A 13,879-nucleotide genomic window follows, 5' to 3' on the forward strand; every position below is an offset into this window, starting at 1 on the left:
GCCGCCTCTATTACCACTCCCGATGCCACAAGTGAAAGCCTCAGCCGCTACTATTGCCATCCCGCCGAGTCCCAAGCTCACCTGCTGCAAAGAAGGAAGGCACGAAGAAGAAAGGCGCGAAAATGAAGGTGTGAAGAAGCAAGCCGGGACACTCAACTTCCGGTTTGGAAGCGGAACTTTGCGGCACACCTGACCTTGTCTCGCGGCACACTACTGTGCCGCGGCACAGCGGTTGGGAAACGCTGGTCTGGAGGACAGAAGGAAAAGGGGGGACACGATCGAAACATTTAAATATGTCAAAGGGTTAAATAAGCTCCAGGAGGGAAGTGTTTTTAATAGGAAAGTGAACACAAGAACAAGGGGACACAATCTGAAGTTAGTTGGGGGAAAGATCAAAAGCAACATGAGAAAATATTATTTTACTGAAAGAGTAGTAGATCCTTGGAACAAACTTCCAGCAGACGTGGTAGATAAATCCACAGTAACTGAATTTAAACATGCCTGGGATAAACATATGTTGTGGTTGGTTCTGGCCCAGCTCCTGCCCCAAGGACTGTGGATGTGGGGGAGACATCCACATGCTGCAGGCCTGTTTTGGCCCAGGTGGAATCTGCTGGTGAAGGCTCCTCTGACCAAGAAGACATGAGTGACAGGGAGGAGGAGAGTGTGGCAGACAGCTCAGAAGGAGATCAATTATCTAGCTCCTCCTTGGATTCAGAACAAGAGTTAATGATACAGCCACGCATGCGGAGAGCGATGCATAGGCAGCAACAACTGAGAGATTATTATCAAAGAAAATGAGGCCACCTGTGGTTGGGTGGGGCTGTGGTCATTAGTGAGGCTGCTATAAATAGCAGCCTGTGGGTTTGGCCATTGTGGAGGATTATCAGATCATTATGTTTCGTGACTGCTTTACTGACTTTGACCTTTTGTGTGCTGATTTCCCCCCGCTTTGAGACTAAACCAGAGCAGAGTGTGTTCACTTTGTGAAAGAAGAAGGACTGTGAATTGCCTCACAGCTGCAAGCTAAGTATCACAGAACTGATAAGGGACTTGTACAAATGACCAGTGTGTTTGGAGACAAGTGCTCTTTGCTCTACCAAAAGAGGGCTTGGTTTAAGTGAATTTTCATTATAAAGAACATTGTTTTGAATTTTCAAACGTGTCTGTGTGTGAAATTTGTACCTGTGAATTTTTGGGAGTCGTCTACCAGAGAGCCGGACAGAACAACATATATCCATCATAAGATAAAATACAGGAAATAGTATAAGGGCGGAGTAGATGGACCTTGAGGTCTTTTTCTGCCGTCAGACTTCTATGTTTCTTTCCTCTTGTCTAAATCATTGATGAAGATGAACAGATATTGTGAATCCACCTGTTCTTTTCCCCGTGTTCAGGAGAGTCCTGTGTCCTTCGAGGAGGTGGCTGTGTCTTTCTCTGAGGAGGAATGGTCTCTGCTAGATCCTGACCAGAAAGCGCTGCATTCGGAAGTCATGCTGGAAAACCATAGGATCGTGGTTTTTCAAGGTAAGAGTTTTCTAGTCGCCAGAGTTGAAGAAGACAGATTATATTTTATTTTTAAAAACATTATTATGAGATCTCGTCTTCTGGGAGGAAGAAGGAAAGGATCTGGCCTTCTGGTGCTCCAAGGAAGGAAAGAGTCTATGTCTCTTTGCTTGGATGCTTTCGGTGCCATTTCCTATCTGTATTTTTCCATTTGTATTTGAACTTTTATGAAAAAAATGAACTGTGCTTTTATCATCCTTGGGAGGTCATGTGAGAGGAATGTGTCGTTTGTTCGCTGAAATCTGCAAAATTGTATGAGAACAGAACTTTCACACTCAGGCCATGGAAGAGCATTCCCAATCCAATTCATGCAGTATGACTCACAGCCAGCGTTCCCTGTAAGCTGCGTGCGCGCCCCAAAATACCCCTCGCGCACCCTTTTCCACTTGACTTTCTACAGTTTGATCTTTTTCTCTAACCTTGTTACCATTTTTTATTTCCCTTTCGCTTTGAAGTTGATAATGGGCAGGAGAATCAAGATTCCTGTGAACTGTTCCAAGTGATCGATGCTAAAGAGGGAATGGAGAATTTTGGAATTGGAATGGAAGTCAAAAGCCCTGAGAGAAACCAGTCAAAGAATTGGAATCAGGAAAGCTTATCCTCCACCGATGCTCCGATGCAAGACTTTCTCCCCCAACAAGTTAAAATAAGGGGGAAATATATTGGGAAGAGTGTGAAGCTAATCAAAGCTAAAGCACAAGTTAAAGAACACTACTTAACCCAAAACAAAGGGGACAATGCTATTAAAAGACACAAGAGACAAAATTATACAGTAATGGGACATCCATTCTTTCTCTTGGAAATAACTTTCTTACCTCTCAAAAAGCGATTGGCACAAAAGAGAAGCCTTATAAATGTTTGGAATGTGGAAAATGTTTTAGAACAAGCAGGGAACTTACTTCCCATGAAAGGATTCACACTGGGGAGAAACCATATAAATGCATGGCGTGCGGAAAGACATTTGCTCATAGCAGTACACTTACTTCCCATAAGTGGGTCCACACAGGGGAGAAGCCGTATAAATGCATGGAGTGTGGAAAGACCTTTGCTCATAGAAGTTCACTTACTTCCCATGAAAGGATCCACACAGGGGAGAAACCACATAAATGCATGGAGTGCGGAAAGACATTTGCTCAAAGAGGTAATCTTATTTCCCATAAGATGATCCACACAGGGGAGAAACCATATAAATGCACGGAGTGTGGAAAGACCTTTGCTCGTAGAAGTACACTTACTTCCCGTGAAAGGATCCACACAGGGGAGAAACCATATAAATGCATGGAGTGCGGAAAAACCTTTGCTGAAAAACGTAGTTTTATTTCCCATAAGATCGTCCACACAGGGGAGAGTCCATATAAATGCATGGAGTGTGGAAAGAACTTTGCTGATAAAAGTAGTCTTATTTCCCATAAGATTGTCCACACAGGGGAGAAGCCATATAAGTGCACAGTATGTGGAAAGATCTTTGCTCGTAGAAGTACACTTACTTCCCATAAGATTGTCCACACAGGAGAGAAACCATATAAATGCACGGAGTGTGGAAATACCTTTGCTCGTAGAAGTACAGTTATTTCCCATAAGATTGTCCACACAGGAGAGAAACCATATAAATGCACGGAGTGTGGAAATACGTTTGCTCGTAGAAGTGCACTTACTTCCCATAAGATTGTCCACACAGGGGAGAAACCACATAAATGCATGGAGTGCGGAAATACATTTGCTCAAAGAGGTAATCTTATTTCCCATAAGATGATCCACACAGGGGAGAAACCATATAAATGCACGGAGTGCAGAAAAACCTTTGCTCGTAGCAGTACACTTATTTCCCATAAAATAATCCACACAGGGGAGAAACCATATACATGCATGTAGTGCGGAAAGACATTTGCTCAAAGAGGATATTTTATTTCCCATAAGATGATCCACACAGGGGAGAAACCATATAAATGCATGGAGTGCGGAAAAACCTTTGCTCGTAGCAGCACACTTATTTCCCATAAAATAATCCACACAGGGGAGAAGCCATATAAATGCACAGTATGTGGAAAGATCTTTGCTCGTAGAAGTCAACTTACTTCCCATAAAAGGATCCACACAGGGGAGAAGCCATATGAATGCATGGAATGTGGAAAGAGTTTTGCTGGGAATGCTGATCTTACTTGTCATAAAAGGATCCACGCTCGGGAGAAACTATATAGCAATAGCAATTCCACTTAGTCTTATATACCACTCCACAGAGCTTTATCTTATACTCTGAGCAGTCTACGAAGTCAGCATAAGGGTCCCCAGCAATCTGGATTCTCATATTGGTGACCTCAGATAAAAGTTCAATTAACTGTGAGCCAGTCAAGGTCAAACTCCTAGCTATGGACAATTAGCCTGTAGTACTGCATTCTAACCACTGATCCACCATATCTCTAGATTTTATGCATATCGTGCCTGTCATGCTGGTGCAGAATTTGGTGATAAATTAACAGCTTGCCACACTATCTATAGAAGGCCTGGTGTTTATGGGAACTTGGGACGGGTGACTTCATGAGGGAACTGATGTAGCCACAAAGCATTGACGCAGTGGCTGTGGGTTTTGCCTCCCAAGGACAATTCCATCTGTCCATCCATTACCCTGGGAGGGGGTTACTGACCCCTTCGGAGAGGGTCCGCAACTTGGGCGTTCTCCTCAATCCATAGCTAACATTAGAAAACCATCTTTCGGCTTTGGCGAGGGGGGCGTTTGCCCAGGTTCGCCTGGTGCACCAGTTGCGGCCCTAGCTGGACCGGGAGTCACTACTCGCAGTCACTCATGCCTTCATCACCTCGAGACTCGACTACCGCAACGTTCTATACATGGGGATTCCTTTCAAGAGTGTTTGGAAACTTCAGATCGTGCAGAATGCATCTGCGAAAGCAATCATGGGCTTCCCTAAATATGCCCATGTCACACCAACACTCCGCAGCCTGCATTGGTTGCCGATCAGTTTCTGGTCACAATATAAAGTGTTGGTTATGACCTATAAAGCCCTTCATGGCACCGGACCAGAATATCTCCGGGACCGCCTTCTGCCGCACGAATCCCAGCAACCAGTTAGGTCCCACAGAGTTGGCCTTCTCTGGGTCCCGTTGTCTAAACAATGTTGGCTAGCGGGACCCAGGGTAAGAGCATTCTCTGTGGCGGCCCTGACCCTCTGGAACAGTTCCCTCCCTAGAGATTAGGATTGCCCCCACCCTCCTTGCCTTTCGTAAGCTCCTTAAAACCCACCTCTGCCGTCAGGCATAGGGGAATTGAGACATCATCCCCAGGCCTTTATAATTTGTGTATGGTATGTTGTGTGTATGTTTTTTAATTATGGGTTTTTTAGTTTTTAAATATTAGATTTGTATTTTACATTGTGTGCTACTATTGCTGTGAGCCGCCCCGAGCCTATGGAGAGGGGCGGCATCCAAATTTAATAAATAAATAAATACATTCTTTCAAGTGGTTCAATGCCATCCTATTCCCACCCACCTGGGCAGAAGCAAAAGGAGGATTTACCACACTGGCACAATCTGAGTGGGCAATGTGACAAGTTTGTGGGTGGGGGACTAGTGATGTGAACTTTCAACAGAGTGGGAAACTCAGATTCAGGTTTCCCAGTATAGGTGCCAGGATGGCTCCAGCAACAATTTGGAACTTTGAGGAGGACTTTGACTTTGGCTCTGATTTAGTTTGGATGCTACCTGGAACCTTGACAGGGCCTTTCTGATCCAAATAAGAAAAGGTTGTGGGGGAGACATCCATATGCTGCAGGCCTGTTTTGCTCCCGGTGGAATCTGCTGATGAAGGCTCCTCTGACCAAGAAGACATGAGTGGCAGGGAGGAGGAGAGTGGGGCAGACCGCTCAGAAGGAGATCAATTCTCTAGCTCCTCCTTGGATTCGGAACAAGAGTTAATGATACAGCCACGCATGCGGAGAGCGATGCATAGGCAGCAACAACTGAGAGATTATTATCAAAGAAAATGAGGCCACCTGTGGTTGGGTGGGGCTGTGGTCATTAGTGAGGCTGCTATAAAGAGCAGCCTGTGGGTTTGGCCATTGTGGAGGATTACCTGATCGTGGTGTTTCGTGACTGCTTTACTGACTTTGACCTTTTGTGTGCTGATTTTTACCCGCTTTGAAACTAAACCAGAGCAAAGTGTGTTTCACTTTGTGAAAGAAGAAGGACTGTGAATTGCCCCACAGCTGCAAGCTAAGTATCAAAGAACTGATAAGGGACTTGTACAAATGACCAGTTTGTTTGGAGACCAGTGCTCTTTGCTATACCAAAAGAGGGCTTGGTTTAAGTGAATTTTCATTATAAAGAACATTGTTTTGAATTTTCAAACGTGTGTGTGTCTGAAATTTGTACCTGTGAATTTTTGGGAGGAGTCTACCAGAGAGCCCGACAGAACAGTAGGAAAAACAGATTACAGGAAACCTGGCTCAAAAACAGTAATTATGAAAGGGACCTTTGGAGTCCGAATGGATGATCATTTAAACATGAGTCATGTGTCCCGCAGCAGCCAAAAAAGCTAATACAGTGTTCCCTCTATTTTTGCGGGTTCGAACTTCACGAATAGCCTATACCACGGTTTTTCAAAAAATATTAATTAAAAAATACTTCGCGGTTTTTTTCCTATACCACGGTTTTTCCCACCCAATGATGTCATTTGTCATCGCCAAACTAATATTTTTTGCAAATAAATAACAAAAAAAATAATTATTGTTAAGAAATAATTATGTTTATAAATATCAGGATCACTAAATGTCTTATTCAATGGTGAGTACTAGTAATAATGGGGAGTCAATGATTGTTAAGGGAATGGGAAATGGTAATTTAGGGGTTTAAAGTGTTACAGGAAGGCTTGTGATACTGTCCATAGCCAAAAATGGTGTATTTACTTCCGCATCTCTACTTCGTGGAAATTCAACTTTCGCGGGCGGTCTCGGAACGCATCCCCCGCAGAAATCGAGAGAACACTGTATAATCTTTGATTTATTTTATTTATTTATTTTATTTATTACATTTGTATGCCGCCCCTCTCCGCAGACTCGGGGCGGCTCACAACAGTGATAAAACAATACATAAAAACAAATCTAATATTAAAAGTCTAAATAACTATTTAACACTAAAAGCCTAAAAACCCCATTATTTAAAAAGCATACACACAAACATAACAAACATAAAACTACATAGGCATAAAATTGAAATCACACGAAGTATTAGTTGTTATGCCGGGCTTCTCGTTAATAGCCCCCAGTGAGAGAGGAATGCAAAGTCAGACACACACACGCCGGCACAGAAATAATAGTAGTTTATCTGAAACCGTGTTAAAAGCACATACAGAGTCAAATTTGTCTCACCCAGATAACAGTCCTAAAATTCGGTCAAAAACAGGAACAAATGAGAGCAATTAAGGCAGCTGTGATTCTTCACAACTCCCCCTTCTTTAAGGCCATAAGTGTTAACTGAATTGTCCAAAGAGTCAACAGAGGTCCTGGAATACTCCAAACCTTGGCAATGATTCTTCTCCAAATGAATAAACGTCCACATGCTCACTCCCCAACGCCCGTAATTTATCATCAACCCCATTAACCTAATTGCCTTAGCAACAGGTGTTCTTCTTTATCGCCGATGATACCTGCAGAGTTGGTCCCTTCTAGCCATGAGCCTGCGCATACGAGCATCTATCCACCGATCCTCCTCCAAGTCTGACGTCTCACTAATGGGATCATTAACTAATGGGCTGGCTGCACCCATCTCTCCGTCTGATTCTGCTTCCCCACCATCTGTAGAGCCATATTAACAGCATCACATTAACAATAGGATGCTTGGCTGCATAGCTAGAGTTATAACAAGCAGGAAGAGGGAGATTGTGATCCCGCTGTATAGAGCGCTGGTGGCGAGACCCCATTTGGAATACTGTGTTCAGTTCTGGAGACCTCACCTACAAAAAGATATTGACAAAATTGAACAAGTCCAAAGACGGACTACAAGAATGGTGGAAGGTCTTAAGCATAAAACGTATCAGGAAAGACCTAATGAACTCAATCTGTAGAGTCTGGAGGACAGAAGGAAAAGGGGGGACATGATCGAAACATTTAAATATGTTAAAGGGTTAAATAAAGTTCAGGAAGGAAGTGTTTTTTAATAGGAAAGTGAACACAAGAACAAGGGGGAACAATCTGAGGTTAGTTGGGGGAAAGATCAAAAGCAACATGAGAAAATATTATTTTACTGAAAGAGTAGTAGATCCTTGGAACAAACTTCCAGTAGACGTGGTTGGTAAATCCACAGTAACTGAATTTAAACATGCCTGGGATAAACAGATCCATCCATCCTAAGATAAATTACAGGAAATAGTATAAGGGCAGACTAGATGGACCATGAGGTCTTTTTTTGCCGTCAATTTTCTATGTTTCTAGCTTCACCTGCTGCTTCCTGTCTGTCAGGAAGCTTGTGATCCATTTACAAGTGTGTTTAGATACCGATAGCTAGAGGCTGCCCGCAAACAGTTGAGGAGATTTTTTCATTCCTTATATGACGAGACACCAAAATAAAAGCAGTATATTCTTAAAGAAGAGTATCTGTTCTTTCTAATGGTGCTAAATTGAAGAGGATTGAAGCTGTCCCATAGGATCAAACTGGGCATCAAAAATAGCCAAAATTTGGCAAAACCCTGTTAAATACCAACTTTGAACTCTTTTATTTATTTGTTTATTAGATTTGTATGAACTCATATGTGCTGCAAATTGGAAGTCCTCATTGCAGCTGTGTACTTAGTACACCTGCCGAAAATCAACCTGAAAGGCCAAGTAGTTTTGAGCCTGAACCATGGAAAAAGTAAGAGGACCAGGTACATGGGGTTTTGCCAGTTTATAAAGCCTTACAAGGTGTGATGGTTCTCCAAATATCTCCAACATACTACTGAAACTGATGCGTTTACAGCTTCTAGAGGTTGGCCCAAAATGTCATTTTTGCCGATTCAGCATTTTGCAAACTTTATTTGAGCTCTCCTAGAAATCCCAATTTTTAAGTCTTTTGAACTTTTTAATATCATAATGAAACTATGTGCCAAATTTCATCAAAACCTGAGATGGTAAGGTGGGGGCCACTGGTCGACTTCACATGGAATGACCCATCTGTTATTCTGCTCTCCATGTTGTGGTAGAACACAAAAATAATCCTGGCCAGATGGGGGGAAATCTAATAATTTTCCCCTTTCTTACTTGATTTGAAGGTTCAGCCGCTGTTTGATCTTCATCATAATAATCAGAAAGCTTCACTCTTTGTTTCTCTGCAAGGAATAAATAATTTCAAAATGCACAATTAAGAAAATAGGAGGTTAGGATATTCTATAGAAGAGAAGGGGGAGAGAGGTAGGACAGGTGGGTAATCGGAGGAACTTCCATTACCTCCTGAAGTGTCCTGACTTTGATCTTCCCAAGGGATCCTCCTGAAAAATATCCCCTGGTGGGGCTTTGATGGATTCTTCTTTCCCTCAGGATCTCTCATCTCCACAGTGCAGCAATTCAAATAGGAAGAAGGAAAAAAGAAGCACATCACATGATACAAAGTGGATTCCCAGATTCGGAACACAATCTCAAAGCCCCCAATATCCATCCATGAGGTTGAGTGAGAAAATGGAACAATGTGGAGAATTGCCACATGGGATAAATGCCAGAGAAGTTAGGGAAGGAGGGATGAAGTATTAAACACACGATTCCCTTCTGAGCTCCCGAAATGTCTCACCTGCAACTGGACCTGCTCCTTCTGTTCCTCCACCTGGCTCAGGAGGAGGCCTTCCGCCAGAGCCACCGCCTGGGAGCTGGTCTCTGCTCCACACTCCCGCACCCAGCCCTCCATCTCTGGGGGCAGAAGGGACAGGAGATGCTCCAGAACCCCCAGGTCCAGCATCTGGGCTTTGATGTGTTTCTCTGGCCTCAGCCATCTCCTGGAAAAGTGATGGAGTCGGCTGCAAAGTCCTCGGGGACCCTCAGCCTCCCAGTATTGGATGGAGTTCCAGGGCTGAACTTCCGAAGGGAGGATGGGTTCTTCCTGCAGGATCTTCTGCCCGGGTCTTGTCCCCTTCCAGGCTGAGCAGCTGCAGGGCTTTTTCCGCTTCCCTCCTCTGCAACAGGTGATGTCTCCATCCTTTCTCTGTCCTGCAGAGCCACTCCAAAGGGGTCCAAGGACTCTTGTGGGTCTCCAGACGCCTTTTCCTTCACGGGACCATTTCTGGGAACACAGGACGGATCCCTCCAGGTGATTCCGCTCTTTTTTTCTTCCCCCAGGAGAAAATGTGGCCTTGCAAAGGCCACAAATGGCTTCCGGTTTCTGTCTCTGAGGTGGAAGGAAAAACAAAGACCCAGAATGAGAAGGTGGAATTCAGCCCGAGCGACCTTCACCCAACCTCCCCGGAGCCCCAAGAGGCTCATCCCAGCGCAGAGTCGAGGTCCCCTGAGCAGGGCCGGGAAGGAGGCAGCTGCAGAGGCCGCCCCGCTTCTCTCTCTAGGAAGACATGATCGAGCCTACGGGAGCCTGGTGGAATCCTGCCTCCTCCTCGTCCGGTTTCTTTCTTCTCCTGCTGGGCCTAGGCAAGGTCCACCCTCTCCTCCCCCCATCCCCCCCTGCAGGGACAGGGTGGCTGGGGAGCATGGGACCCGAGAGGAGCCCCTCCTCACCCGGGGAACGTCTAGATGCGCTCCTGCCGGATTCTCCGTGTCCTGCGAGCCCAAGGGGTTAAGGAAAGCGAGTGTGGCGTCCTAGAGCGCCAAAGCTCAATGATGTCACTTCTTTCTCAGCTTCCTTTGGGAAAGCCATTCGTGACGTTCGCCTCCAGTGGGCCAATAAGGAAGCGCCTGGACTTCCCTTCCCTAGGTGGATGGGCTCCCCCTGGTGGATTTCTGCGGAAAGTGCTTGGATGGGAGAAAAGGCGGGAAAGAGGACCCTTTAAGGGAGGGGGAAGGGAGTGAAGGCGGGGATGATGGGCTTGGGAATCGGGGGAAGGCCCCTTTCAGAGGCTCCTTGCCCGACAAAGGCTTCGGCGTCTGTGCTTCTTCCCCCCTCCCCTTTTCTAGGGACCCAAATGCCTGGAAGGAGGTTCCGGTCTTTCTCCTGAGGCGTTTCTAGGGCGGTTGGGCCCTTCCTCCCCTCGGGTCCTCCCCCCTCTTCCCTCCACTCGGCTTCCCCATTGAGGGGAGGGGCCATCAGGGGCCCCAGGGTCCTTCTTTACCTCAGACGGGAAAGTCACATTTCCAGTAACCGTTTTTTTAATCTCTTTCAACCATAGTTTGTTTATTTATTTATTTATTTATTTTATTTATTTATTGGATTTGTATGCCGCCCCTCTCCAGAGACTCGGGGCGGCTAACAGCGACAATAAAACAGTGTACAATAGTAATTTGGTATTGATGATTAAAAATCAATTAATATAAAAACCAAACATACATACATACATACATACCATGCATAGAATTGTAAAGGCCTAGGGGGAAAGAGGATCTCAATTCAGTTGCCTCTAAGCTGAGCAGTGAGCAATGACTCACTTAAAAATCATCAACTCAGAGTTTTTCAAACCTGCCCAGAAGCCGAGAGGGAAAGAGTGAGAGGGAAAGAGTGCCGCCCAGTCCCAAAGGGACTGCCGCTCAGACACTATACTTTTCTGCCCACCCCAAAAAAAAAAATTAGAGGGAACACTGCTTTCAACCTCCATCTTGGTTGCTCTTCTCTGCGCTTTTACCAGAATCTCCTGATCTTTATTTGTTTATTTAGTATAGAAAATGCAAAGGAAAATTGAAATAAGAAATGGAATGAGTTTTGGGGGTTTTTTTTAGATTTTTAATGAGTTAATTTGATTTAAGATACTGTTTATTTTATATGTTGTGAGCCGCCTCAAATCCCCGGAAAGAGGCGGCAAAGAAATCCAAGAGAGATGAGAGAGAGATGAAAAGAAAGCCTAGGATACAAGGGGGGGAAAGACGGTGAGTTCTTTTTAGCACGGTGCAATATAATTTTTTAAAACAACTATTCCACCTTGATAATTCAATCTTAACTTTGTTTCTTTGGAACACTTTAAATGGGAAGATATTGAATTTAATGGGTGGAAAAGTGCACAATGGTCCCAAACACCCAGTTGTGGCTGAGCAAGGGCAGGCTCCTTCCTGAGGGGATCTGTGCTCCTGATCGGTTGCTGAGGGTGGCGTTTCCCACTATTTGACATTTACCTCAGAATGTCCCTGACTGTCTTCTCTGCGGCAAATGTTAAATAAAAGATGAAAACCTCCTTCAATGCATTTGGATTAAAGAGGGAAAAAGAAGGGTACAGCCATGGGGGCATATTAGAAGTCATCAGCCCAACGTCAAACTGTCACTAAATGAACCGTTGTAAGTCAAGGACAACTTTCTTCACTCTGCTTGAACTGAGAAAAGGACCAGAGAACTCCTATAATCAGGTTGTTTGAGGATGGTTATGTCCATCAAGTTGGTGTCGATGCATTAACCACCAATGAATAGACTTTCTCTGGGGAGACCACCTCCCATTCCCCACCTTCAGGTCTTCCACCAGCATCCTCCTTCCCCCAGCACTGCAACTGAGACTCTCCCCCTCCATGCTGTTCCCCCTCCCTCCAAAGAAAGAATAGAATAGAATTTTATTGGCCAAGTGTGATTGGACACACAAGGAATTTGTCTTGGTGCAGATGCTTTCAGCGTACATAAAAGAAAAAGAGACATTTGTCAAGAATGTCTAGAATTTGACTAAATGAACTCAATCTGTATAGTCTGGAAGACAGAAGGAAAAGGGGGGACATGATCGAAACATTTAAATATGTTAAAGGGTTAAATAGGGTTCAGGAGGGAAGTGTTTTTAATAGGAAAGTGAACACAAGAACAAGGGGACACAATCTGAAGTTAGTTGGGGGAAAGATCAAAGGCAACATGAGAAAATATTATTTTACTGAAAGAGTAGTAGATCCTTGGAACAAACTTCCAGCAGACATGGTTGGTAAATCCACAGTAACCGAATTTAAACATGCCTGGGATAAACATATATCCATTGTAAGATAAAATACAGGAAAAAGTATAAGGGCAGACTAGATGGACCATGAGGTCTTTTTCTGCTGTCAGTCTTCTATGTTTCTAAGAATCATGCGGTACAACACTTATTATTATTACTATTATTAATTAGATTTGTATGCTGCCCCTCTCCGTAGACTCGGGGCGGCTCACAATATAATAAAACAGTTCATAACGAATCTAATAATTTACAATTTAAAATATTTTTTAAAACCCATTATTAAACAGACATACACACAAGCATACCATACATAAATTGTATAGGCCCGGGGGAGATATCTCAGTTCCCCCATGCCTGACGACAAAAGGTGGGTTTTGAGGAGTTTACGAAAGGCAAGGAGGGTGGGGGCAATCTAATCTCTGGGGGAGCTGGTTCCAGAGAGCTGGGGCCGCCAGAGAAGGCTCTTCCCCTGGGACCCGCCAAATGACATTGTTTAGTCCAGTGTTTTTCAACCAGTGTGCCGTGGCACACTAGTGTGCCGCGAGACATGGTCAGGTGTGCCGCGAAGCTCAGAGAAAGAAAACAAGAGAAAGAAAGAAAGAGAACAAGAGAGAAAGCAAGCAAGAGAGAGAGCAAGAAAGAGGAAAGAAGGAAGAGAGAAAGAAAGGGATGGAGAGAGAGAAAAAAGAGGAAGGGAGAGAAAGAGGGAGAGAGAAATAGAGCAAAAGGGAGGAAGAGAATTTTTTTGTCCAATTTTTTTAGCCCCCCCCCCCCCCTCAATGTGCCCCATGGTTCTGTAAATGTAAAAAATGTGCCGCGGCTCAAAAAAGGTTGAAAATCACTGGTTTAGTCGACGGGACCCGGAGAAGGCCCACTCTGTGGGACTTAATTGGTCACTGGGATTCGTGCAGCAGAAGGCGGTCTCTGAGATATTCTGGTCCGGTGCCATGAAGGGCTTTATAGGTCATAACCAACACTTTGAATTGTGACCGGAAATTGATCGGCAACCAATGCAGACTGCGGAGTGTTGGTGTAACATGGGCATACCTTGGGAAGCCCATGACTGCTCTCGCAGCTGCATTCTGCACGATCTGGAGTTTCCGAACTTAATGATTGTCATGGGGTCAAAGAACCAATGAAGAAACAATGTTAAAAAAAATCTTGGGATACAAGCAACAAGTTACAGTGGGAGGAAAAGGATGATGAGAAAAACTAGTAGAAATAGAAGTGCAGATTTAGTAAAAAGTCTGACAGTGTTGAGGGAATTATTTGTTTAGCAGA

At 44.4% G+C, this 13,879-nt stretch overlaps 1 protein-coding gene and 1 pseudogene across 1 annotated transcript; one reads left to right on the top strand and one right to left on the bottom strand.

Annotated features, from left to right (window-relative positions):
* LOC139158523 (zinc finger protein 208-like) overlaps positions 1 to 13,879 on the bottom strand; it is a 148,330-nt pseudogene that overhangs the window by 118,814 nt on the left and 15,637 nt on the right.
* LOC139163177 (zinc finger protein 726-like) lies at positions 2,108 to 4,277 on the top strand. The gene is given in 3 exon segments (XM_070744139.1): positions 2,108 to 2,184; positions 2,340 to 3,211; positions 3,296 to 4,277. Coding segments are annotated over 3 exon segments (1,437 nt in total). The 3' UTR covers positions 3,784 to 4,277.

The sequence above is a fragment of the Erythrolamprus reginae genome, chromosome 2, assembly GCF_031021105.1.
Source record: "Erythrolamprus reginae isolate rEryReg1 chromosome 2, rEryReg1.hap1, whole genome shotgun sequence".
NCBI lineage: Eukaryota > Metazoa > Chordata > Lepidosauria > Squamata > Dipsadidae > Erythrolamprus > Erythrolamprus reginae.